Source organism: Populus alba, chromosome 1 (genome assembly GCF_005239225.2).
Source record: "Populus alba chromosome 1, ASM523922v2, whole genome shotgun sequence".
NCBI lineage: Eukaryota > Viridiplantae > Streptophyta > Magnoliopsida > Malpighiales > Salicaceae > Populus > Populus alba.
Window position 1 is genome coordinate 4,483,444 of NC_133284.1, and position 24,623 is coordinate 4,508,066.

Here is a 24,623-nt window from a genome sequence, read left to right on the forward strand (position 1 = left end):
ATGACTGTGATGATGAAAATACATAAGAGCATGATGATGTTTCAATAGGCATTAATGAGTTTGGCTCAATTCCATTGGTATTTAATTCAAATTTTGCTCCTATGAACACTGAAGAAGTCAATGCGTATATTCAACCAAAGTAAAGATGTTGTGTAGAAAAAATATGGTTATTTCAATGAGGTCTTGTACTTTACCATTCTTTTTTTTTTTTAAAATTATATTAGTGTTAAGTGTTCAACATATTTTAAAATCTTTTGTTTTCTTTATATAGTTGAAGATGTTGATTTATGGATTCTAATGTAAAATGGAGTTAAAATGTTGATTTATGGATTCTAATACAAACTAGAATTTAAATGTTGTCACCTTATATCTATTATGTTGAATTATATATCTTTAGAACAACTTGTTATTTTATTATCCTTATCTTTAAATTATGTTAAATGTTTGTTTATTTGAAAATAAATGCACTTTCTAATCTATTGATGCTAATTAATTATACTAGTACATATGTTAATGTGATATTTTCTTGTTAATTATGCTAGCATATATATTAATGTGATATTTTATATCAAAAAATCATATTAATATGTGTGTTTTTTCTTGACCCGGGTCAACCCGAGTCAACTCACAAGACCCGTGACCCACTTATTTTACCGGGTCAACTACCCAGGCAGGTCTGGTAACTATACTCCCTACAGCGCATCTCGTCCCTCTCCATTTCACGCTCAGATATACTATAAACAGTCACCGAGAGCGAAGTCACTCCGCATTTATATTACCTTTATTTCCCTCTCTACTTTTAAACCCCCTGCTGCCTGCATCTCCCTCTCCTCGTCCTACTCTCCCTCCCTCCCTCCCTCCCTCGCTCCCTGTCTCGCTGGTACTCTATATTTTATTTTTCCTTGCTTCTCTTCTGTTCATTACAGATTCGTTGAATCTTTACTTTGCACTTCTTCTTTTTGTTTAGCTTCTGATTAACTCTTTGTTTATTTGCAGAAAGCAATGTCTGCTTTTGGCGCTGCCGGTACGGCTAATACGAACCCTAATAAATCCATTGAGGTAATTTCTTTTGACTGACTATTTATCTGTTATTGTTTTTAGTGCTTAATTCACTTTCTAATCTGCCTTTTCCGACTGATTATCTTTATTTTTTAGGATGATAACCGCATTTTTTAAGTGTGTTTCTTTGATTTTTGAGGTTGATTGTGGATTTAGTTATTATTTCATGATTGTTTTCAGTAATGTAAATATAGTAGAAAAAAAATGGATTTCAAGCGTAATTTACCTGTTTGAACATTTGAAATTGTTATTATTCAGACTCATTTAACAATCAAGTCTAAGCACTTATTTCTTGTCTAATTTTAGTTTGATGACCTGAAATCATTGATTACAGGTGTTACAGCCTCCTAGCGACTCGATTTCGAGTCTCTCTTTCAGTCCGAAAGCCAACTTCTTAGTCGCAACTTCTTGGGACAATCAGGTTTGTTTAATGTGTTAGGTTTCGCTATCTCGATTTTATGCTTCTTAAAATTTGCTAAGAGAGTTGATTGACGAATTGATTTTTGTTAGAAGCAAGCAATTTGTTTAACAAAAGTATTCCATTATTTTAATGTTAGATGCTCGTTTTAGTTTTGGGTCATTAATTTCCTTCTTATTTGCATGCTACTTGCTTCCATTGTTTGTTTAAATTTAGAATTCATGCACGTGCTGTTTGAAATTTTTTATAGGTACGATGCTGGGAAATTACAAGGAATGGGACCACTGTAGGCAGTGTTCCCAAGGCTTCAATATCACATGAGCAACCGGTAATCATCAACTCCTTTTATTTACAAGCCCATTTATTGATACTGATATTCTTAAATCCTTATAATTCCAACTCTCTGTTTACTTTTTTATATTGATATTGAAGGTGTTGTGCTCAAGTTGGAAGGATGATGGAACAACTGTATTTTCCGGAGGGTGCGACAAACAGGTTAAGATGTGGCCTTTGCTCTCTGGTGGTCAACCAGTAACTATTGCAATGCATGATGCCCCTATCAAAGAGATTACATGGATTCCCGAGATGAACTGCTTAGCCTCAGCAAGTTTCGACAAAACCTTGAAGTAAGATTCTTTTTTTCCTTCCTTAATGTTACTGCTAATTTGATTCATCAGTTTTTCCGCATGATGGCTAAATACCTCATTAGGTGTTCTGACTAGTTGTAAATTGTGAATGTTGTTCTCTAAGCGATCATTTGTGTCATTCTTTTTTTTTCTTTTGCCTTTAGATGAGCAGAATTCAAATTTAGCATTTTGGTTATACTGTTGTAGTACTTAACAAGTTTGCATTTTTAGAAATTCATTATTATGCGTTCAAGTAATTTTTTTAGTTATGTGGCTTCATAACAAAGGCAAAAAGAAGCATGCAATATTTGCTGATCTTTTCTTCTCTCAATGGGACAACATTATTTTTTTGCTTGGTTTGAAGGTGTACCAAATTGCACGTGTAATCATTAGTGGTCGTAGGGTTTGAGAACTGGTTTAGGAGATGATCCAACATTTTGGATCTTCTTGTGATACTTGTACTGATATATGCAGTTCAGTCTGTGCTCTTCATCTTTGACATGCACCCTTATAACAAAATTACACTGGCTACTTTTTTATGTTTTTTGTTGGCTGTGTTTAGGTACTGGGATTTAAGGCAGTCAACTCCAGTACACACTCAGCAACTTGGTGAGCGCTGTTATGCAATGACAGTGCGGTATCCTTTGATGGTCGTTGGCACTGCAGACAGAAACATGGTAGTCTATAACCTGCAAAATCCTCAGGTAATGATTTCGGATGGTCCTGAATTTCTAAATTGTTTTACTGAAATGCTGTTTCTCAGCCCCACAATTTTAGCTTTTAATTTTCTGCCAAAACAAAAATTTTCATCATGTGGGGGCTTAGCATTTTAGATTAGTGATTATGATAGCAGTAGTCTAAGTTACAAGCTTACAAATGACATGATTTAACATGCGAGCTTGAACCTATCAGGTGGTTGTCAAGGCATTTTCTTGTTCTTTCTCAAAATGCCTCAGTTCTCTAAGTTGGTACTGCTTTAGAATAGCTCCAGAGCAGTAAATACCCGAGTAAAAAGTCTTGGTTTTACATGACAGTGCATAAAGTGGAGGCGAATATATCACCACATAGGCATTGGTATCGAATTCTGTGGTGGTTTTGAGATGCATTACCCTATTTTTTTGATGAAAAATAGGATTATAAATGAGAAGTTTTTCTATGAAATCAGAACATTAAATGTGGCAGTGCCTGCCAATTTAACTCTACACAAGAACATCATTGATCAATATTCTGAGTTCCCTCTCTCTTACCAGAACCATTTTTTTGTTGCCATTTTTCATTTTTTTCATTACTATTATTTTACCAAGTAAACTGCTTGTTTCCATGAGTATCATTCTTTAACGAGTGGATGTGTCTTGTTTCTCTAATTGTATTTCAAAGTATCTTTTTACTTGTCGTTTCCCTTTCTATTGAAAACATGCAGAAAAAATTGATAAATTATGTCTGCCATTCTTAGACTGGGATTTGGGTTTTTTTGTTACAAGTTCCTGTCATATCAATGCTTGATTTTTCTTATCCATAACTTCTGCTCTTACATTTTACTGCACAACAGAAATTAGATTTTTTTTTTGGGATTTAAAAGTTCAAGGGTGTTTGGGTCCTCCACCCATTAAGGATGAGATGATGTTTATATATTATCATATATCCTATCCAGAAAAAAATAGTAGAAAATCATTACAAGGAAGAACATTTAGTTTTATGAACTACTGGTTTTGGTTCCAACCCTCTGCTTATTATTGTTATATAGTAATCTATCTATATTTGAGAACATTCTATTCTGATCATTTTTTTTTTAAATGCCGCCAGACTGAATTTAAGAAAATCCCTTCACCCTTGAAGTATCAGACAAGATGTATAGCTGCCTTTCCTGATCAACAAGGCTTCTTGGTATGTGCTCGCTATTGACCTTTTTATCTTTATTTCTTGAGGTGACTGTAATTAATGTTTGTGCGTTATAGACACAAGAGTGCACATCCATATGTGCAGAAACATAATTCCTCAATCAGTATGGGTGTTCTTTAGTTGTTTGAGTCCCAACTTTTGCCATTCATCACATGATTTATAGCAGCAAGGATTGACATTGCATTTGTTTTGTGATCTGTTAAATGGAGCTACTTGAGACTAAAAATTCTTGGTGTTTTCTCCTGGTTTTTGTGCATATGGTTCTCCTGTTACCAAGTTCAATTTATAGTTTGACATTTGGTTTTCTGTCGTGCTTGTGGTATTTTTCATGAACATTTTCATTGGTATTCCATGATATTGTTATGTGGGGGTGAATTAGTATTATTTTTTTCATCTCAATTTCCTTTTCAAATATGTTATCTTGTTTAGCAATTCTTAGTCATCTACTGGCTCTAAATACTTTTTGATGGAAACTGGGTTTGTTTTTTGTTTCATATTGCAAAGACTATTTCTTTGATCGTAGTGGTTAATTGTCTGGATTGTGTGCTGTGTTTCTGTATAGGTCGGTTCAATAGAGGGAAGGGTTGGTGTACATCATCTGGATGAAGCTCAACAAAGTAAAAACTTCACCTTCAAATGCCACAGAGATAACAATGAGATTTACTCAGTCAACTCCTTGAACTTCCATCCAGTAAGTTTTTTCATTTCCATTCTTGATATTACTTTACTGTCAATAAATATGTTTGGTAGGATGGTGTTGTCATAGAAAAAACCTTGATATCAGCAGCTTTAGTTTTATAGAGCTGTAATTCTTTATTAAAAAAAAGAACCAGGAGTGATCTGGTGAACTAAAGCTATACTCATCTGATTGGTTGGAATATGGAACTTGTTATGGCATATGTGAAAACAATACAACAAGGACTACCAAGCCTCAATCCCAAACTAGTTGGAGATGTACAGAAACCATATGTAGATAAACTATACTTGTTATGTTCGGATTCCAAATCTCATGCACTTCACTTTGCTATGTACACATGCATATCTATTCTGGAGGATTGAGTTATTCTATAGGTGTCAGCATAGCTACCATAGTTTGACTTGAGCTGTATTGATAACTCTGTAGCGACGGTTTATTATTACAGGCCTCGTTTTCTACCTTACACTATCATGTATGGTGGTATATAATTGCTCCTGCTTTCTACATTCTTTTTGAGTGTATTGTAGAAATGTTTTTAGAAATAACTGGTTTCCTTGGTCACTTGTATTAGTAGGTAAGAGAACTGGTGTAGATGGCCTTTGTTAGGAGATTTCTATGATCAGTGCATATAGTACTTTTTAACATGTCATCTATTTCTTGCATGCCTATTACTCTTTACCCGCCGTGTGGCACTTAAAATATAAGCTTTTTATTTCATGCCTATACCCTACATCTTAACATGTATCCATCTTGTTTCTTCAGGTGCATCACACGTTTGCAACTGCTGGATCTGATGGTGCTTTTAATTTTTGGGACAAGGATAGCAAACAGAGACTCAAGGTTGTCTTCATAACTTTTATTCCAACTATTTTTCTAGTTTATTTTTGATAAATTAGTTGTATATTATTTTGTTGTAACATTGGCTTTCATGTTTATCTTTCCATGCTAAAGCAAGCAGTTATATAATACATCTTTATCTGATTTCCAGGCCATGTCGCGGTGCCCTCTACCAATACCCTGCAGTGCATTCAATAATGATGGCTCGATTTTTGCGTATGCGGTATGCACCGCTTTTCCATTTTCTATAACCTGCGATTATATTCCTTTCAATGATCATTATCTCCATGAAGAGAGACAATTTCTAGAAGTCTTATTAACTGCAACGATAAAGATGTCCCAAGCATTATGCCTAATGGCACTGACATTCTTCTTTCCATTTTCTTTAGGTGTGCTATGATTGGGGCAAGGGTGCTGAAAATCACAACCCAGCAACAGCGAAGACCTATATTTATCTGCATCTACCTCAGGTCCATTCAAGTGAATTTCTTTGAATTTGCATCGTGTATAAGCTCAACTTGAATCCTCCCCTAGTAAAATGAGCAAGGATTTGATCATGCAATGCAATGGTGTTCTTTTTCACTGCAGGAAACCGAGGTGAAAGGAAAGCCAAGGGTTGGAGGAACTACTAGAAGGTGAAGTGTTGTCAATAGAGAAAATTGGCTGGCAGTTCTTTTTTGTTTTTTCTTAGTCGACAGGTGCTGTCAATAGAGAAAGTTTGGGTTAGCGATAAGAGTTCATGTAGATCAATGGTTTTCCACCATCGTTTAAGGCCTCCATTGATTCAGCGATGCTGTTATATAGAAGTACGTGTAGTGCATGCCATGTTTGGTGACTGTTTTTGCGTGTAGGATCTTGGTGTTGCAACAAAGGTTCGATATATCCTTTTTATTTGACAAAATTCTTACCGCATTTCCTCCGGTGGAGAATATCAACAGCAAATTATTTCTTGTTTTGCGATCAATATCAATATGCTACCTTGAGTCTACAATTTGTTTTCTAAACAGTAAACAAAAATATAAATGACTGGTGTTTGGTATTGTATTCCAAATATGGGGTTAGGTATAGAGTTGGTTAAAATTTGAATATTTGTTTTTATTTTAAATTATTTGTTTTATGTTTTTGAATCGTTTTGATGTATTGATATAAAAAATAATTTTTTTAAAATAAAAAAAATATTATTTTAATATATTTTTAAGTAAAAAATATTTTAAAAAATAATTATGTTTATATTTTCAAATACTCTTATTAATCAATTTGTAAAACTTTGAAACTATGGAATAATATATATATATATATATAATAATAATATATATATATATATATATATATATATATATATATATATATATTAAAATGAAACAGGTTAGGAAGCTGGCAAGTTATATATACACATATAAAATCAGAAGTAAAAGGGAACATGTTTTATTCATAAAAAATACAGGAAGATAACAATTTAGAGAGAGAACCAAAAGTATTACATCGGTTAGCTAAGAAACTCAAGATCTAGCAGGTGTCAAACATAACCAACCAAAAAGAATTTTACAAAAAAAATAAAATCAACAATTGTTATAATTTACAGCTGAAACATAGAAGAATCACGCAACCCCAACAACAAAAGCAAAATAAACTCAGCCAACATCCAGTCAGGAGCGGTCTGCAACATGAAAGTGAAATATTATGTAGAATAAGATTTGAAATCTCGACTCTGTTAACTCCAATTACTTACCTTTAAATATTTGCTTGTTCCTTTTTTTTTTTATACTAGGCAGACACCGATGCTCAAGGAAACTCTTGGCATCCGAGCTGTGGAATAAATTTTTAAAAAGCTGAGAGGCTTAACTACTTTTGTAAATCAAATGATTTATATATTACTTGTAGTTATCATTACAAAGAGGGAATATAACAGCGCAAATAATGTTAATGGGCAAAATAAGCTCAAGGATTTAGTGTAATCCAGTGAGTGGAGATAAGGATGGGTGGACTGATCACCCATTCAGCTTTTTTATTAAGGTTCGTAATTGCCTGCAGGATTACAAGAGAGAAGAAAAAATGACTCCCTGCGTAGAAAATAATACCTTTTTGTTTGTTTTTTTTGGACTTATGTATGATTATCCCAGCACGCGTTATCTTTCCTTTTTCTCCAAGTCACGAACTAAATACCTTTCCAAGCTTGTTGCCTTGTAAAATTCCTAGTCTTTAGGTGGAAATGTTCTGTAATGGATGTTGATATTTTAATCAAATTTGTTAAATTTCCTTCTTTTGCAGATTTGCATGCTGGAATGTTTCGTTTCTGTTCCAAAAGCTTGCAACAAAAGGAGATCACGCTGATCACACTGTGTATTTGTGGACTGAGCACGGGTCCTCCCCAGAGTGGTTGGAAACAACTTTCTTCATGGGGTTTTGTCATTGTTTGTTGATTTTTCTACTTGCCAAGAGCAACATTTCTTCGTTTTTCTGTGTGTTTGTCCGAAGATCATGGAGGCTAGGAGGCCCGGCCAGCATCACGACTAACGAAAAAATAACAATTTATATTGATAATAAATAAGGATAAGTAAAGAAACTAATTAAAAAACTGATTAAACCAAGAAAATTAAAAAAAAAAAAAAAAAAAAAAACCGAATCGTGAAAAAAACCCGATTAAACCGATTAGAATTTTAAAAAACCTAATCGGTTTGGTTTTATAAGTCTGAAACTGAAAAAAACCGAACCGAACTCAAACTGAAAAAAACAGAATCAAACTAGAAAAACACAAGTCAAATAAAAAAAAATCAAGCCAAACCAGTTTGAACCAGTTTTGTTTCAAAATAACTAAATCGAAACCAGCTGGTTTGAATCAATTTCAGTTTTTTTTTAATATTATTTTTTTAATAAAAACCAAACCAAACAAAAAATAATAATCTCTAATAACAAATATATTTTAACCACCAAAGGAACAAAGTGTGGAAGCTACACGTTTAACATTTCATTTGGAACAAAGTCTTCATATCAACATAAGAGTTCTGCGACAAGGATGGATATAAAATGGGGCAAAAAAGATTTTTCTCTTGGAAAAAATAAAAATCAAATCTTGATGAAGCCATGCGATTTTTAGTTGAGATGCTTTTTACAAGAGGTCTATGTATATAGCTATCACGATGATTTTTATAGGTTATTTGACCATCATCACGCCTTGCTAGCTAGCTCTTCATGATTCATGACTTCTAGTCAAGGATCCAAACTTAATTCCAGCAATTAACTCCTACAATAATGCGTTTAATGGCAGCCGTGATCTTAATTACTACAATTAATCAGCAAATCCATGCATATAGGGTTTTAATAATATTTCGGAATTGTGAAAAAGTCTAATCCCTATGTCTACTATCGTTGCCAATTTCTAGTGGAAGATAAGGTCAGTGGTCAAACTCCTCAACCAAACAAAAGTGTTCTTAAGGTCAGAATTTTGTCTTTAATAAAAAAATGTTATTGGGATTAGAGAGATGGATTATCTTTATCTTTAATCCAAAATATCAAGGATTCAATTGCATTTTCTAAAACTATAAAGATCTAATTATTTATAGATTGACCTAACAACCCAATAGTTTAAGCCTTCGTCTAGTCATAAATACCCTTGTCAAGATGAAATTGATTATTTCTTTTTATTTTTTTAAAATTATAAAAATCAAATTATTTCTAAATTGATCCAATAACCCGATAACAATAGCCTTTGACTAATCATCAATATCCTTGTGGAGATTAAAAAAAAAAAACTCAGGATTGTTTTTGTTTTTTTTTTAATTTTTATTTTAATAAGGAAGAGAGTAGTTAGGGTTTAGAGATTGAATAGGAGTAAAAACATGGATGGTAGAGGTAAGATATTAAGTGTAACTTAATTAAATGCCATACAGAATCCACACTTGGATTCAATATACATATGAATAAATAAGTAAAAATCATTTTATCCAGAATCTAAACAAAATCGTCCATCATCATGATTAAATGCCATACAGAATCCACACTTGGATTCAATATACATATGAATAAATTAAGTAAAAATCAATTTATCCAGAATCTAAGCAAAATCGTCCATCATCATGAGAGAATTCCCAAGAAACATGACGAAAGGTATCATCTCAGCTTCAGATTCATTCAACATGCATTTGGTCTCCAAGCAAGGCAGAAGTAGGAAGAAGCTCCTTTTGCTCTGGCAATTTAAAGTGGAAGCAGCATCTGCTGCATGTAGGGATGTGACCTAACAACAGATCGGAAGCAAAGCATGGGCAGACAATTGATGTCACCATCAATCTTTTTCCTCCTCCCTTCTCTTTTGATACTTGTAGCCTCCCCAGCTACAAAATTGAAGCTAGACTATACCTTTCTTTATACCCAAGTTTATTTACAATTATTATATTTTACTAGGTAGAATTTAGTATTACCAAACTAATTATTTTTTAAAATATTTTTTTATTTAGAAATACATTAAAATAATATATTTTTATTTTTAACACCATCACAATAAAACAATACCACATTATCAAAAACAATTAATTAAAGAGCATGATTAAACAGTAAAAACAGACATTAATTTAATGTGGCAGTTAGAAAGACAGCGGTACGTGGCTCACATCACAGTAGCTAAGCATATTTCCCATCCATGAATATGATCCATCTGCCGTATTGGAAGGTGGAGACAAACCATGTTTCATGCAATTTTCAGGCCCATGCCCTTTCCTTTTCTCCCTCCCTCTCTTGGGTTTGTAGGCTAGTAGCTGCTATATTTGACCGGAGCATTCTTTTGTTGCGTTAGGCAAAGCCGGATAATTTAAAAATACGATGATTGTTTTTTAAAGTTTTTTTAATATTAAAATGAATTAAAATAATTTTTTAATTTTTTTTTAAATTATCGTATAAAAATGATTTAAAACATATAAAAAATTTAAAAAAAAAAAATTTAATTTTTTAAAAATATGGTGCAACCATTTATTTGGATGTGACTGGTTTGATGATTCAAAAACATTGGCTACATTATTATTGTTCAATGTGAAGGTTCGTGGCCACATTATTAATCAGTATTGAAGGTACATAATATTTTTACAGTTATTAAATTGTGCCTATTTATGATTTGATGTAAAATTTGAGTTATAAATTAGATAAATTAATCACTAAATTAATTTAAAATAATATATTTTTAAATTTTTTAAAATAATCAAATCAATTTTGATTAAATCGATTGAGTCGTGTATTAACCTGTTAGGTTTTTCATGTCAAATATCTCAACTCTAGTTTTTTATTTTTTTAAAATACAATCAATTGAATTCCAAATCAGCTTTCCAAATCAAGTTTAATAACTGTGTTATAAATATTCGCCATGATATTTAACATTCTTTTGAATTTACTTGGGTTTTAGTTTGCTATATGGTGTGGCTTAATTCTTAAATTAACTGCAAGTTTCCCTTCTAACACGTTGCAAATTGTAAATAAGCAAAACTCACACGATGACAACGATTTATTTTTGCGAGGGTAAAAGCTGCCACGGAAGGGTTCGCAAAAACACATTTTATCCCTGTGAAGATGATTTTTAAATCAAAAGAGAAGAGAGGAGGAAAAAAACAAAAGGGCTATGGGCCCACTAGCTCAATTGAGAACCACAAGGCCGCAAGGGCCCTTATATAAACCTCCGTGACTCCCCCTCTCCCGATCCCTCTCCTCAAGCTCTTACAATCTTCTCTCTCAGAACATTTCACAAACACATATCAGACTTCTAGATCATTTGAAACGTTTCTTTCCTCGATCACCATGACAAGACCACAACAGCGATACCGTGGCGTCCGTCAAAGGCATTGGGGCTCTTGGGTATCCGAAATTCGCCATCCTCTCCTGTAATTCCGCTTTCTTGAAACTTTTCGTACTCATTCTTTAACTATCAAGAGAGGTTTCTTTATATGTCCAAAGAAAATTTAAAGAAACGTTTTTCCCCCCTGGAACACACACACAAATCCCATTTTTTATGTTGTTTTTCTGCACTAACGAAAGTTTTAAGTGAGCTTCCGGCTGTTTTAAATTCTGGTACTAAAATGAAACGTTTCGTGTATCTTCTGGACTGCAGGAAGACTAGAATATGGCTGGGCACATTCGAAACGGCGGAGGACGCAGCGAGAGCATACGATGAGGCAGCAAGGCTAATGTGTGGGCCAAAATCACGTACAAATTTCCCTTACAATCCCAATGAGCCACAATCATCTTCATCGAAGCTTCTCTCAGCTACCTTGGCAGCCAAGCTACATAAATGTCACATGGCATCTCTACAAGCAACCAAGAAAAATGTAACAAAACAGTCATATGAAGCACAATGCAAGAAGACATTTGACACTAGCCATGGCATTGCCGGAGAAACTGTCGAAACCGGCTCAAAATGGCAGGAGGGTAACTGGGCTGGTGAGGATAGTCAATTAGGGAGTGATGATCATCACCAGCAGCATTATAAGTCACTAGAAGCTCATCATATAGAGCAAATGATAGAGGAGCTGCTAGATTGTGGGTCCATGGAGTTCTGTTCTGTAGGTTCAACATGAGAGTTGTTGTCATAAGAAATAAGATATGTAGCAGCAGTTTTCTATTTGCTAATGAAACTTAATCAGTACCCTCTTAATTATTAATTTTCAGAGTCTCTCATCATAAAAAACTATATGTTAAATGTAAAGCTCAGCACTTGAAGATTTAAAGACAGATAAAGTAGCGTGGATGTATGTAAATAAAGGTTGCAATAATCTGATGTCAATTCACCAATTGTCTGATGATCCAAGGCATATGCTAATGTCATATGTGCACACAAACAGAAGAAGAAAGAAAAGGAAGATGCAAGATCGATCGATGACATAATCTGGCATCATATGAAAGATATTGATCCCTTCTTTCTTTCCCTTTTTTGAGCTTCTCTGATCGGGTAAAGAATCCAAATCCCAAGGGTTCCAAAAGTCATGAGAGATCATAACACTTTCACTCCATTATCACTCTAATCTCCACCATCATGGTTTTTTGAAACTTTGGGATCTGAGAAATGCAGTAGGGTTTCTCTCTTAGCAGGATGTTTCGTGCCCGAGACTATTTATTCCTTGTAATAATAATAAAAAAAAGACTACATATATAGAAAAAGATGGATTGCCCCCAAACTAAAGGGATTCGAGTTCTTATAGCATCTAACATCTAGGATGATTAAAACATTAAATCCATGATGCTAGCTACTAGCTAATTGATTCAAGTTCCAATGCCACATTTCTAATTAAATCTCAAATTAAGGCCCTATATATTAACGATTAGAAAATATCCTTCCAGATGCTGTTTTCTTGTCCCTTTTGAAACATTTAATTGTGTGTCCAAGGAATATATGTGTGAACATGTGCTGGGAAAGGACAAGTTCTACAAAAACTGGAGCCCAGTCATACAAGTGCATCGTGTTCCTCAATAAACATTCTCTTCGTCTTTGCCTACTTTCTTTTTTGCAAGGTGATAAGAGATTTGACAGCTTCGCTATCCTTCCAGCTTAGATCCCTTGATTTCTTCAAAAGCATCACCTTTTGACCAATACAAGCATCCTCACTTGCTAAAGTGATGAAAAAGAAAGAAAAAAAAGAAAAACATGCTTGTGTTAACTGATCAACATGTTGTTTAATTTACTCCTTGTAATTAATTAGAGATATATCCTTTGACACTTCTTCATTTAATTAATTAATATATAGGAGGCTCTGCACAGTAGGATCAATCCCATATATATCCAATGGCTCTGACTTATGATATAAATTAACAATATATATATATATATATATATTATAGTTTTTCTCCGTATAAATTAAGCTCTTCCTTTTCTTTATGAATATTAATTTGATAAAGGCTGATTATATACAATCCACGTCAGGGAAATACACTTTGTCTGTAACTTTTGACGGCTGATCTTGGAGTTGCTAAACTTTAATACCCCTGCAATGGGAATATATCAATCCATGCTTTTAGACAAGGGGTCGCGGTTTTCAATTCTATGGACCTACATGTCACTTCACTGAGCCATTAGAGTAATTTGATTGCTTTCAAGCAATAACTTTTATGATAAAGATACATATATTCAATCTTAGTCCATACCTAGAATATTATTATTATTAAAAATGCCCGGTTAATTTAGTGTATCAATATAGAACCTAGTTCATGTCAAGTTTAAAAAAATTAGGTGGGAGTTGATGATCGGCATAAACTCAGATGATTTGATAGATTAATTTATTATCTAATTAAAATATAGTTTAATTTTAAAAAAAAATTAAAAAAATTATTATTTTAATCAATTTAAATTAATACATTTAATGGTAACGAGTTGAATAACTTTCACATACATAATACAAGACTTCCGTGTGAAGGTATTATTTTTAAATTAATACTTGTGCATGGCATGTTAAAATACTATAGTTTTCTGCCTTCTTGTTTCATTCACTTGGAGTTTTATTTTGTAAATTAAATCTCGAAATAATGGTGGGATCCATTCGTATAATGTAACCTCATGCTTAATCATTAATCATCATCTACTAGGGAATTGATTTGTCCCCCACAATAGCATTATCATGGCGCTCTTAATTCGTCCAAATTTGTTTAATGACAGTTTTTCCTTTCCAATCTTCGTTTGATTCAATTTTATCCTGCTGAAGATCTCATCATGACACTCTCTCTCTCTCTCTCTCTCTCTCTCTCTCTCTCTCGTATCGATCGGTTTGTATAGTGGAAATCTTAATTTGTGATGGTGGATGTATAGTACATATTAGGATAGGGCTCGATCTAGGCTAGCACTATGACGCGAGCTGGGTGAAATTTTTCTAGCATTAAAAAAATGTTAAGTTGATGTCAGTGTTAATGTTCTTAAAGAAAAAACAAATATGAGACTTAACTTGTTTAATTTAATAATATAATTTTAAAAAAATATTGTAAATAACACAAAAAAAAATAATAATTAATATATAAAACCCATTTGAGACTTACCGTTGCTTTGCTATGACATATTGCTCAACCACCAGAAATAACTTAACTTATCGAGACGGTTTCCAATATTATTACAAAATTAATTTTAATTAAAAAATGAAGATGAAATCTAAAAAATAAAATAAAAATTAAAGAGCGTGTTGAAATTTAAAAAAATTTAATTTTATAAATTATTTTAAATAAAATAAATAATAATAAAAAATAAACTAAATTAATGTAACGAAATAAGAAAGTGAGGGGCTGTTTTTTATTTTCTGCAAGGTTAGCATGGAAATCGAGAAGGATTAGAGTGAAAGAAGAAAAAAAAAGGTTGTAGGTGCTAAATTGGATGTCCGCTTGAAACATGAACCAAACCTAGATAGAGGGAGACCTGAGATGAATGTAATATCGTACTAGAAGCCATTATAAGACCACACGACATTCCATGTACCTCCCAGAGGCTACAGGGATATTCTGTTTGGAATTGTAGCAGTGATTGCGGTTTAAAATTATTTTTTATTTAAAAATTTATTAAAATAATTTTTTTTTATTTTTAAAAAATTATTTTTTTAGTTCAGCATGTCAAAACAATTTAAAAACATAAAAAATATAATTTTTAATAATAAATAAATAAATTTTAATGGAACACGGTCTAAAGATAAAAGTGTCATTTAACTATTAAAAATAAAAACGATAAAACCCTCTATCAAGGTTTAGAAAATTTTGCTCTTAAAAACTATTAAGTAAATTTTACTGTGTTGAATAAATGTGTAAAAACCTTATTGCCCATCTCCAATTCGTAAATGTCTTTTGAATTATTTGGAAAAGACTATTATACCTGTATAAAGGCCGAAATTAATTAAGTATTACACACAATAATACAATTAGAAGGTGATTTTTTCACCTTAAGATTGCAAAAAAAGCAGTCAAGAATAACGCTATAGTGCATGGAATCTGGTGTCCAAATCATGGGGGAGACAATCATGTGGGATTTATCCCGGTGAAAAACCTAATCATGACCACTTCAATCCCATGTTGAACTTTGGATCTGTTTTATCATTGGATTTAGATACTTGGAATTGAGTGAGCGCGCAATACAAAGATCCGCCAACTATTTTTTTCTTTAAGGTTGGTGGTGAAGTACTCCTGGAAAAGCCATGGCACCCTCCTGTCCCCCATCTTTTCTTTCAAAAGCTTTCCTCGATGAATCGAAAAGCAATCAATGGCACTAGAATGAAACGAACACGATAGAGTTCCTCGACAAAACATAACCCTAATTGTTAATTTGTCCCTTTATTCCACCCCCATATATATTTCCTTCACATGCAAAACCATGTTATCCAAATAGTTGCATGTGCATGTGCATGTTGGCGTTGCACATGGTTTTAGGGGCTAAGGGGACAGAGAGATGTGCGTGCACCATCTCTCTCTCCACATATGGCCATTACAAGGTCTAGTTTCTTTCTCTTTATTTAGTTAGATCGCAAATATTCATTAGGATCGACTACATTTTGTGTTAAAGTGTCTCCCCTTTCCTTGTTCCTTTTATATTTCTCCCTTTTTATAACCTTTTCGAGCACACCCTTATGATCGGGAATATCGGTCGATCATTTGCAGGCACTTCCATTGATTTATATTATATATTTTTATCCCTATTCCGATTCTTCACATGGGCATGTTGTGTATATCGATGATGTGTCTCGCCGCATCAAGCAGCCACATTGTTTTTAGCTTACCCGTCGTCGTATTCCATGGCTAATTAGAGGCAAAAGGACACTGCTTTTTTGTTTCCTTTGGCGACACGAGCAAGCAACATAGATCGGCAATTTGGCACTACTGCTGCTCCTCTCCCTTTCTCACCTAACTGTAAAAGACAGGATGTAAGATCATAATTAGGATGCATGCATCTTCCTAGCTATGAACACTAATCATTATCTGATCTATGTTCTGATCTTACCTTGCTGCCAATTAAGAGGATTTTGCTCATTCCAGGCTATATACAATGTAATTATATATAGCTACTGTGACCTTTTTAGATTATATTTTTGTATTGAAAATGGGCTGCTAACATGAACTTCACCATTGGCCATCTGCAGAACAACGTTAATAACATCATCGTACCTTATCATTGCAAGTCTAAAGTTAAATAGAATCGTTAATAGAGATAGGAAGACTGATTCTTCCTCGCAGGATATTCTTAATTCATTATCTAATTCGTGATTATTCTCTAAATATTTCACAAATTCTCATCTCCCACCTCAAACCAAAAGAGACAAAATGGAAATTAAAGATAGAAAAAATCGTATGGTTTCATGGGAAACTTGTAATAACATAATCACACACACGAACCATATAAAACTTTGATCCCACCACATAATGCTTCCTTTGCTCCCATGTAATTTACATCAGCATCTTATTTTGAGAAATCAATATAACCCCTTTAGACGAAGCTCATTTGAACGTGTGCGTCCCTTGGGCTTGTTTAGAAAAAGAGAGAGTTTATCTGATATCTGTGATCAGTGAATGGGGCCAGTGCCCCTTGATGGGCCTCATGCATGGTTTGGCGTTGAAATTCCAAGCTAGGCCCACTGAAAAACGGAGGAAACCAAAACAACAAACGTTCGTCGCGTAGCTAAGACGACGAGCTTCATTGTTGAACTGTCATGAGACCAAAACGATGGCCTCCTGTGTCATTGATTTTGTTGTTGCTTGAACACGTTTTCGGTATGTTTGGGGATTATTCCCATAAAACCTTCACCTGGCAGCTAAATTTCAAAGCCCGAAAACCATGGATCAAACGAAATCCCACCACGTGTCCCTAAAGCAACAAACCTTTCAAGAGTCGTACTACTGGTCTGTCATGGGAATAACCAGTAGGAGGCCGTGAGTATAGAGTAGGAAAATAATCTTGGGATGGATTCAAACAGTTGAAAGAGTAGAGTAGCTAGTAACTGGTGAGGTGAGAAGTGTAATTTCATTTTTTAAAACAAAAAAAACTACTCAAAAACTGGAGACTGAATTTCACGGAACAACTTTGCTTATAAATTGCAAAGTATGTGAAGGCCTTTTTCCCTTCTCTTTTTCTTTGCTTCAGTCAAATGCGAATAGCTACCTAGCTAGGTTTTGCTGATGGATTGCGAGGAAATGGCTGACTACGGCTACGACGACATCGCTACTGCCACCACCGCCAACGGCATGGTGCTTGGCTGGCAGGAAATAAAAAACGAGAACGTCGACCTTGTGAGACGACTCCTCCCTTTTTTCACATCTTTTTTTAAGCCTTTGTGCAGTCATTGTTTTATATACATGTACTGTGATATCGAATTATCGATGATATATTGTTCTTATTTGTATATCGTAACGATAACCTGTTTGGTTACGGATCTCTCTCTGTTTTCGTCTCTCTGCTTTCGTAATATAAGTCGTGTTTGGCTACTGATCCATTTTAATAAGCTCTGCTGCTGCTATTTGTTACGTAAACTTACTGCCTCGGATCTCAAAAAAATGTTTACGATATACTGATCTTCGTTTAATTGTTTTCTTCTCTACGATTTGGAGTGCTTTGCTCTTCGTTTTTAAGATATAGAGTCCTGTTTTATATGTTATTGTACGTTCAGGTTTTTGTTAATTTACTATGAAACTGTTTCAAGTATTTTACGTTAGTGTTTTTGTTTCCAAGATTTTAAGATCATCATCATCATGTAAACTGCTGTCATTATTAAAAAATGAGATGATCAACAACAAATCCGAAAAATATCGTAGCATGCATGTTAATGATATGCAGTTTATGATTGAATATATAGAATGTTGGTATCGTTTGAAAGAGTGTGCCTCAGTGGCTAGTGGAGGAAGTAATTGATCATATAGTGCTTTAATTTATAATCTGATTTTCCTTTGACGTACGAAGTTCAGATTTCTATATTCTTTAATTCTTAGTTTAATCACATGTTCAATATTTCGCATCGTGATACTTGAAATAATTCATGAAATATAGCGGGGACATATTCTATTTCAGCAGACTCTCTCTGTGATTCAATTAGTCATGATTCATGAAGTATAACATGATAATTTGGCGAGGTTGGATATTGTTGAGTATATTAATTAATTAAAATATCAGAGATTTAGAACTTATTGGTTTTGCAATTTAATAACAGGACCGTATTCCAGTTTCGGAAGTGTTTCAACAATTGCAATGCACGAAAGAGGGTCTGTCTACCGAGGAAGGCCAGAAGAGGCTTCAAATTTTCGGTCCAAACAAGCTAGAAGAGAAAAAGGCAAAAAACAATCTCCAATATTTCTTTGTTTTTCTTTGTTGTTAATTTTTAAGCTGTAAGATATGGAATGACTGATAAGCTGGATTGTTTGAAACAGGAGAGCAAGCTCTTGAAATTCTTGGGTTTTATGTGGAACCCACTCTCATGGGTCATGGAGGGTGCTGCTATCGTGGCCATTGTCTTGGCAAACGGAGAGGTTAGTGAGCATCTACTTCTTTCTCTCTTTCGGTGTCTCTGATTTCTCAGTTGTAGTTGTTCGTAAATAGTTAAATTATCTGTGAGAATTAATATAAATGCAGGGCAAGCCACCAGACTGGCAAGACTTTTTGGGTATTGTGGTATTGCTTCTCATGAACTCAACTATAAGTTTCTATGAAGAAAATAGCGCAGGCAATGCTGCGGCTGCTCTTATGGCAGGTCTTGCCCTGAAGACCAAGGTATGGTATTTCCACACCAGAATGTCACTCGCTCGATTAATTTGGAAGTCTGTAATTACTTAGATACAAAAAATAAGATCTAGTACTTCCATTTTTCGATAATCTTAATAATTCTGTTTGCAGGTTTTGAGAGATGGAAGGTGGATTGAGCAAGAGGCTGCTGTCTTGGTCCCAGGAGATGTGATAAGTATCAAGCTGGGAGACATTATACCAGCAGATGCTCGTCTACTGGAGGGTGACCCGCTTAAGATTGATCAGTCTGCTCTCACTGGTGAGTCTTTGGCAGTTACAAAGAAGCCAGGCGATGAAGTATTCTCTGGGTCTACCTGCAAGCATGGTGAGATTGAAGCTGTTGTGATTGCCACTGGGGTGCACTCCTTTTTTGGTAAAGCTGCTCATCTCGTAGATAGCACTAATAAAGTGGGGCATTTCCAAAAGGTACTGAGCTAACTGGGGAAAAATTGTAGAAATATAATACTGTTAGAGATGAGGCTAACAATTTAAGTTTTGAAGGTGAACTAGTTTTTTATATGGTATTAAACTTATTGTCCAAATAACTCACCACCCCGTTTTGAGTTATGATATTATATTGCCAAAATTGTTCCATAATTTGAAATCAGCTCAAGAAATTATCAAGCAATCCTACAAATTGTTACATATTAAATACTACAGCTTATGTATTATGAAAGCATACTTTTAGCAGATGTTTTAATTTTTGAAAGAACGAAACTTGAATTATAAGAATGTTTAGTAACAAATCACAGACGTCTCTATTGCAGGTTCTAAAGTTTCATTAGTGAACTTTTAAGTATCTTCTGACTTTCTTCTTTTTTGTGATGGATTCTTGATGGTGATATGGTTTGATCAGGTGTTGATATCCATTGGAAACTTTTGCATAATCTCCATTGTAGTGGGAATAATCATAGAGGCACTTGTAATGTGGCCTATTCAGAGGCGCAAGTACCGGGATGGTATTGACAATATTTTGGTGCTTCTCATTGGAGGGGTCCCCATTGCCATGCCTACCGTGTTGTCAGTGACAATGGCAATTGGATCCCACTGGCTTTCGCAGCAAGGAGCTATCACTAAGCGGATGACGGCTATCGAAGAAATGGCTGGAATGGATGTATTATGCAGTGACAAGACCGGTACCCTCACTCTTAACATACTTACAGTAGACAGGAGCTTGGTTGAGGTCAGTTTACGAATATATCATAAGCTAGAGCATCACTATTGAACTGACGTGGAATCTTTCAGTTTTATGATGGAAGGCAGTCATTAAATTTATGTGGTGTGATTATTTTTTAGGGAGTGATCCCTCCTAATTGTTCGCTCCTTGTTGGTTCACTGATTATTAATACATTTGTTTAATTTTCAGGTATTTGTTAACGATGTTGACAAGGATACGGTAATTTTGCTAGGGGCTAGGGCCTCCAGGGTTGAGAATCAGGATGCTATTGATTCATGTATTGTTGGGATGTTGGCAGATCCCAAGGAGGTAATGTTACAGTTGAGATATGTCAACACTTTAAATTTCTTGCCTGTTTCGCACAAGCATTATGAGGGCACTAACATGCTGTGCTTCCTAACTTTAAATTTGTTAACAAGCTTGGCTAATAAGAAAGAGAAGGATTACCTTTGCGGACATTTTATTAAGGTGCAGCACAGCTATAGCAACACAATCTTCTAAATAATCTCGCTGAATAGAGAAAATGGATGAGATGATGACTAGTAGCATCACACAAGAGAAGAAAGAAGTGGAATCAGACTTAAAATCACATGTTGATCCTTGATATGCATTTGTTATTTAACTGGAGCTAATTTTGCTGCACTTTCATCTTACTTCAATCAAGCTTGATTTCCCTTGTGTGCAACTTGTCAGGAAACCATTACTCTCCACTTGATTGTTTACCTCATTCACCATGTCAAGTGTTAGGTTATTATGACCACCGTGAGTTTATTTCACTCTGCAGGCCAGAAAAAGCATCACTGAGGTGCATTTCTTGCCATTTAATCCAGTGGAGAAGCGTACCGCTATAACGTATATCGACTCGGATGGCAATTGGCACCGAGTTAGCAAGGGCGCCTCCGAGCAGGTTATAGATCAACTATTGCCTTGTATTGCTTTTTTCTTCCCTCCCTTGCATTGCACTATATCATTTACGGCATTTAAAATCTCCTAACAGATCATTGCATTGTGCAACCTCCGGGAAGATGTAGAAAGAAAAGCTAATGCCATCATTGATAAGTTTGCTGAACGAGGCCTCCGCTCTCTAGCTGTTTGTAGACAAGTGAGTTCATATTCTCTTTTCCTCTGAATTGTGTTTTGAAGTAATTACAGATACAAGGAACTCTATATGATTTTGCTGTCTTTTCTTTGCAGATTGTTCCGGAGAAAACCAAGGAAAGCCCTGGAGGGCCATGGGAATTTGTTGGCCTGTTGCCTCTCTTTGATCCTCCAAGGCATGACAGTGCAGAGACCATTACTCGTGCCCTCAATCTAGGTGTCAATGTTAAGATGATCACTGGTGATCAGCTAGCGATTGGTAAGGAGACTGGTCGGAGGCTTGGAATGGGAACCAACATGTATCCCTCTTCTGCCCTCCTTGGGCTGCACCGGGATGAATCAACGGCAGTCCTTCCTGTTGATGAGCTTATCGAAAAGGCTGATGGCTTTGCTGGCGTCTTCCCTGGTAATTGGACTAAATTCTACAGTTTTGAACATGACTTGTGTTGTTTACATCAATCTAGATGCTTCACTAAGTTTTTTTCTTATAATAAACAAAAAATACAAGCTCTTACAAGTTAAATCCTTTATGAGCATCCATTACAAGGATCTATTCGGCATTTTGGAATTAGCTGGTGAGACATGGAATGATTTTATAAAACAATATATTAAGAGAGGTGGGGATTTTTTCATCTCGCACGCATAAACAGCATATATTAAGAGACATGGAAAAAAATATTCCTAGTTATTTCATTGCATGCATAAACAACATATCAAAGAAATTAATTAATGATCAAACATTCAGAGCACAAGTTCGAGATTGTAAGGAGGCTGCAAGCTAGGAAGCATATTTGCGGGATGACTGGAGATGGTGTAAATGATGCGCCAGCATTGAAGAAAGCAGACATCGGAATTGCAGTGGCCGATGCTACTGATGCAGCCCGCGGTGCCTCTGACATAGTCCTGACAGAGCCAGGATTGAGTGTGATTGTGAGTGCTGTGTTAACAAGCAGAGCCATTTTCCAGAGAATGAAGAACTACACCATCTATGCAGTATCTATAACCATCCGTATTGTGCTGGGTTTTCTGCTCCTTGCTCTAATTTGGAAATTTGATTTTTCCCCGTTCATGGTTCTGATCATTGCGATACTCAACGATGGAACAATCATGACTATCTCCAAAGACAGAGTGAAACCATCTCCAATCCCTGATTCCTGGAAACTCAAGGAGATATTTGCTACTGGTGTCATTCTAGGCACCTACTTAGCTCTAATGACTGTTTTATTCTTCTGGGTTGCTCACAGTTCCGACTTCTTTTCTGTAAGAAATACCACGAACCTTGCAACTAGCACATGATTTTATCATGCTGTTTATATTTCTATAAAGCATATGTGGTTTCAAGAACTTGTAACGCTTGTCCCCTGCTGCCAGCTCGTTACTGCTGTGCAGTTGTCTGTAGTACTGATATTGATTGCACGCTGTCAATATTTGCAGGATAAATTTGGTGTTAGGTCCATCAGGAACAACCGTGATGAGCTGGCATCAGCTGTATACCTACAAGTGAGCATCGTCAGTCAGGCACTCATTTTTGTTACTAGGTCCCGAAGCTGGTCTTTTGTCGAATGCCCTGGTGGTTACCTTGCGGGTGCCTTTGTTGTAGCACAACTGGTGAGTTGTTTAGAACTTTTCATTCCGGGTTTTTGTCTTTGCATATCTGTGAAAGAACAACCCAGTGATGTACGTTTCTGGTTTGCCATTAAGATTGCAACACTCATCACTGTGTATTGCAACTGGGGATTTGCGAGAATCCATGGCATTGGATGGGGATGGGCAGTTGTTATCTGGCTTTACAGCATTATCTTCTACATCCCTCTTGATTTCCTCAAATTCATAATCCGCTACGCTTTGAGTGGCAGAGCCTGGGATAATCTCCTCCAAAATAAGGTCGGTGGAATCGTCTCTTTTTTCTATAAATCTTTTTATGTTCAAGGATGTCAAGTCTCATCTACAAAACCTTCTCCCCTCTGTTAAATATTTACCTTTGTTATACTTGATTATGCAGACTGCTTTCACCTCAAAGAAGGATTATGGAAAAGGAGAGAGGATGGCAAAATGGTCTGCTGATCAACGTACCATTGATGGAGTGCATCCTCCTGAAGGCTCGGAACTCTACCGTGACAAGAGCAACCACAGGGAGTCGTCTAGTATTGCTGAACAGGCCAAGATGCGTGCTGAAGCTGCCAGGTAATCAACAAAGCTTTTCCTGTTCGCCAACAACAATTTCTTTCCTATCTACATTTGTATATCTTAATTCCACTCGTGATCTCTTGTGTTCTAGGCTGAGGGAGATTCACACACTCGAGGGTCAAGCGGAATTGTTGGTGAAACTCAAGGGACTTGACAATGAAACCGTTCAACAACGATACAGCGTTTGAATTAGAAAAGGTGAGCTTCTAGTAGGGCAAAAGCGTTTGAAAGAAAGCACAGGAAGACACTCCGATTGTCTTCTAAATTTTTCTTCAACTCTTTCCTAATAAGGAAACCTACCATTCTAACAACAGGAAAATTTTCGATCACGTTTGCATGCTACTCCTTTACACCTCTTGTCTGTATGTCGGAAAAATATTTTTTTAGAAAAGAAATAGTTTAAAATATTTTTCAATATTTTAATTTAGCTATCTATGAAAAATAACTAAAAAATTTATTAATATTTTGATTTTGTTTCAAATTTATTAAAAGAATAGGATAAAATGTTATAGATAAAAAAGTTGGAGATATAATTGAAAAAAAATCTAATTTCATAAATTATATCAAATAAAATAAACTAATAAATTAAAATAATAAAGACCAAATTTGACAGATAAAAAAAAAAATGATGATGAAGAAGAATAAAAAAAAATAAAATTTCATAAATTATTTCAAATAAAAATAAATAGCAATCAAAAGAATAGAGATCAAATATGATGAATATAAATTTTTAATTAAGAAAAATAATAAAAAAATAACAATAAAAATATGAGGATTAAAGTTGATAAAAAAAATTAAATTAAATAAAATTTAAAGGATACAATTAAAAAAAAATGAATTCAAAAAAAATATATATAGCAATCTTTTAATTAAAAGATTGAGAATCAAATTTATATAATAAACAAATAATAAAATATTTTTGAAATTTT

The 24,623-nt window shown here is 34.7% G+C and overlaps 3 protein-coding genes across 3 annotated transcripts; all 3 read left to right on the forward strand.

Annotated features, from left to right (window-relative positions):
* The first annotated feature begins 714 nt into the window (after positions 1 to 714).
* On the forward strand, positions 715 to 6,500 carry LOC118034037 (protein RAE1). The gene is made up of 12 exons (XM_035039192.2): positions 715 to 880; positions 997 to 1,059; positions 1,394 to 1,480; positions 1,728 to 1,805; positions 1,910 to 2,103; positions 2,666 to 2,807; positions 3,907 to 3,987; positions 4,565 to 4,693; positions 5,462 to 5,539; positions 5,688 to 5,759; positions 5,926 to 6,006; positions 6,125 to 6,500. The coding sequence occupies exons 2-12, from the start codon at positions 1,003 to 1,005 to the stop codon at positions 6,173 to 6,175; spliced, it is 1,050 nt and encodes a 349-aa protein (XP_034895083.1). The 5' UTR covers positions 715 to 880; positions 997 to 1,002; the 3' UTR covers positions 6,176 to 6,500.
* A 4,700-nt stretch (positions 6,501 to 11,200) lies between these two features.
* Positions 11,201 to 12,171, forward strand: LOC118034040 (ethylene-responsive transcription factor ERF003). Its single transcript, XM_035039195.2, has 2 exons — positions 11,201 to 11,394; positions 11,622 to 12,171. Exons 1-2 carry the CDS (start codon positions 11,312 to 11,314, stop codon positions 12,085 to 12,087), a joined length of 549 nt encoding a protein of 182 aa, XP_034895086.1. The 5' UTR covers positions 11,201 to 11,311; the 3' UTR covers positions 12,088 to 12,171.
* A 5,349-nt stretch (positions 12,172 to 17,520) lies between these two features.
* On the forward strand, positions 17,521 to 24,054 carry LOC118034035 (plasma membrane ATPase). The gene is made up of 15 exons (XM_035039190.2): positions 17,521 to 17,749; positions 18,664 to 18,783; positions 18,881 to 18,979; positions 19,083 to 19,220; positions 19,344 to 19,658; positions 20,089 to 20,415; positions 20,599 to 20,718; positions 21,194 to 21,316; positions 21,407 to 21,511; positions 21,604 to 21,913; positions 22,253 to 22,767; positions 22,942 to 23,115; positions 23,209 to 23,391; positions 23,510 to 23,691; positions 23,786 to 24,054. Exons 1-15 carry the CDS (start codon positions 17,639 to 17,641, stop codon positions 23,880 to 23,882), a joined length of 2,919 nt encoding a protein of 972 aa, XP_034895081.1. The 5' UTR covers positions 17,521 to 17,638; the 3' UTR covers positions 23,883 to 24,054.
* The last annotated feature ends 569 nt before the right edge of the window (positions 24,055 to 24,623 follow it).

Bases quoted from the DNA above. Each gene is read 5' to 3' on its own strand.
- LOC118034037 (XM_035039192.2), top strand. From the start codon at position 1,003: ATGTCTGCTTTTGGCGCTGCCGGTACGGCTAATACGAACCCTAATAAA. The intron at 2,808-3,906 runs GTAATGATTTCG...AAATGCCGCCAG, and splicing joins ATAACCTGCAAAATCCTCAG to ACTGAATTTAAGAAAATCCC. The intron at 3,988-4,564 runs GTATGTGCTCGC...GTTTCTGTATAG, and splicing joins CTGATCAACAAGGCTTCTTG to GTCGGTTCAATAGAGGGAAG.
- LOC118034040 (XM_035039195.2), top strand. From the start codon at position 11,312: ATGACAAGACCACAACAGCGATACCGTGGCGTCCGTCAAAGGCATTGG. The intron at 11,395-11,621 runs GTAATTCCGCTT...TCTGGACTGCAG, and splicing joins GAAATTCGCCATCCTCTCCT to GAAGACTAGAATATGGCTGG.
- LOC118034035 (XM_035039190.2), top strand. From the start codon at position 17,639: ATGGATTGCGAGGAAATGGCTGACTACGGCTACGACGACATCGCTACT. The intron at 19,221-19,343 runs GTATGGTATTTC...TTCTGTTTGCAG, and splicing joins GTCTTGCCCTGAAGACCAAG to GTTTTGAGAGATGGAAGGTG. The intron at 20,416-20,598 runs GTCAGTTTACGA...TTTAATTTTCAG, and splicing joins TAGACAGGAGCTTGGTTGAG to GTATTTGTTAACGATGTTGA.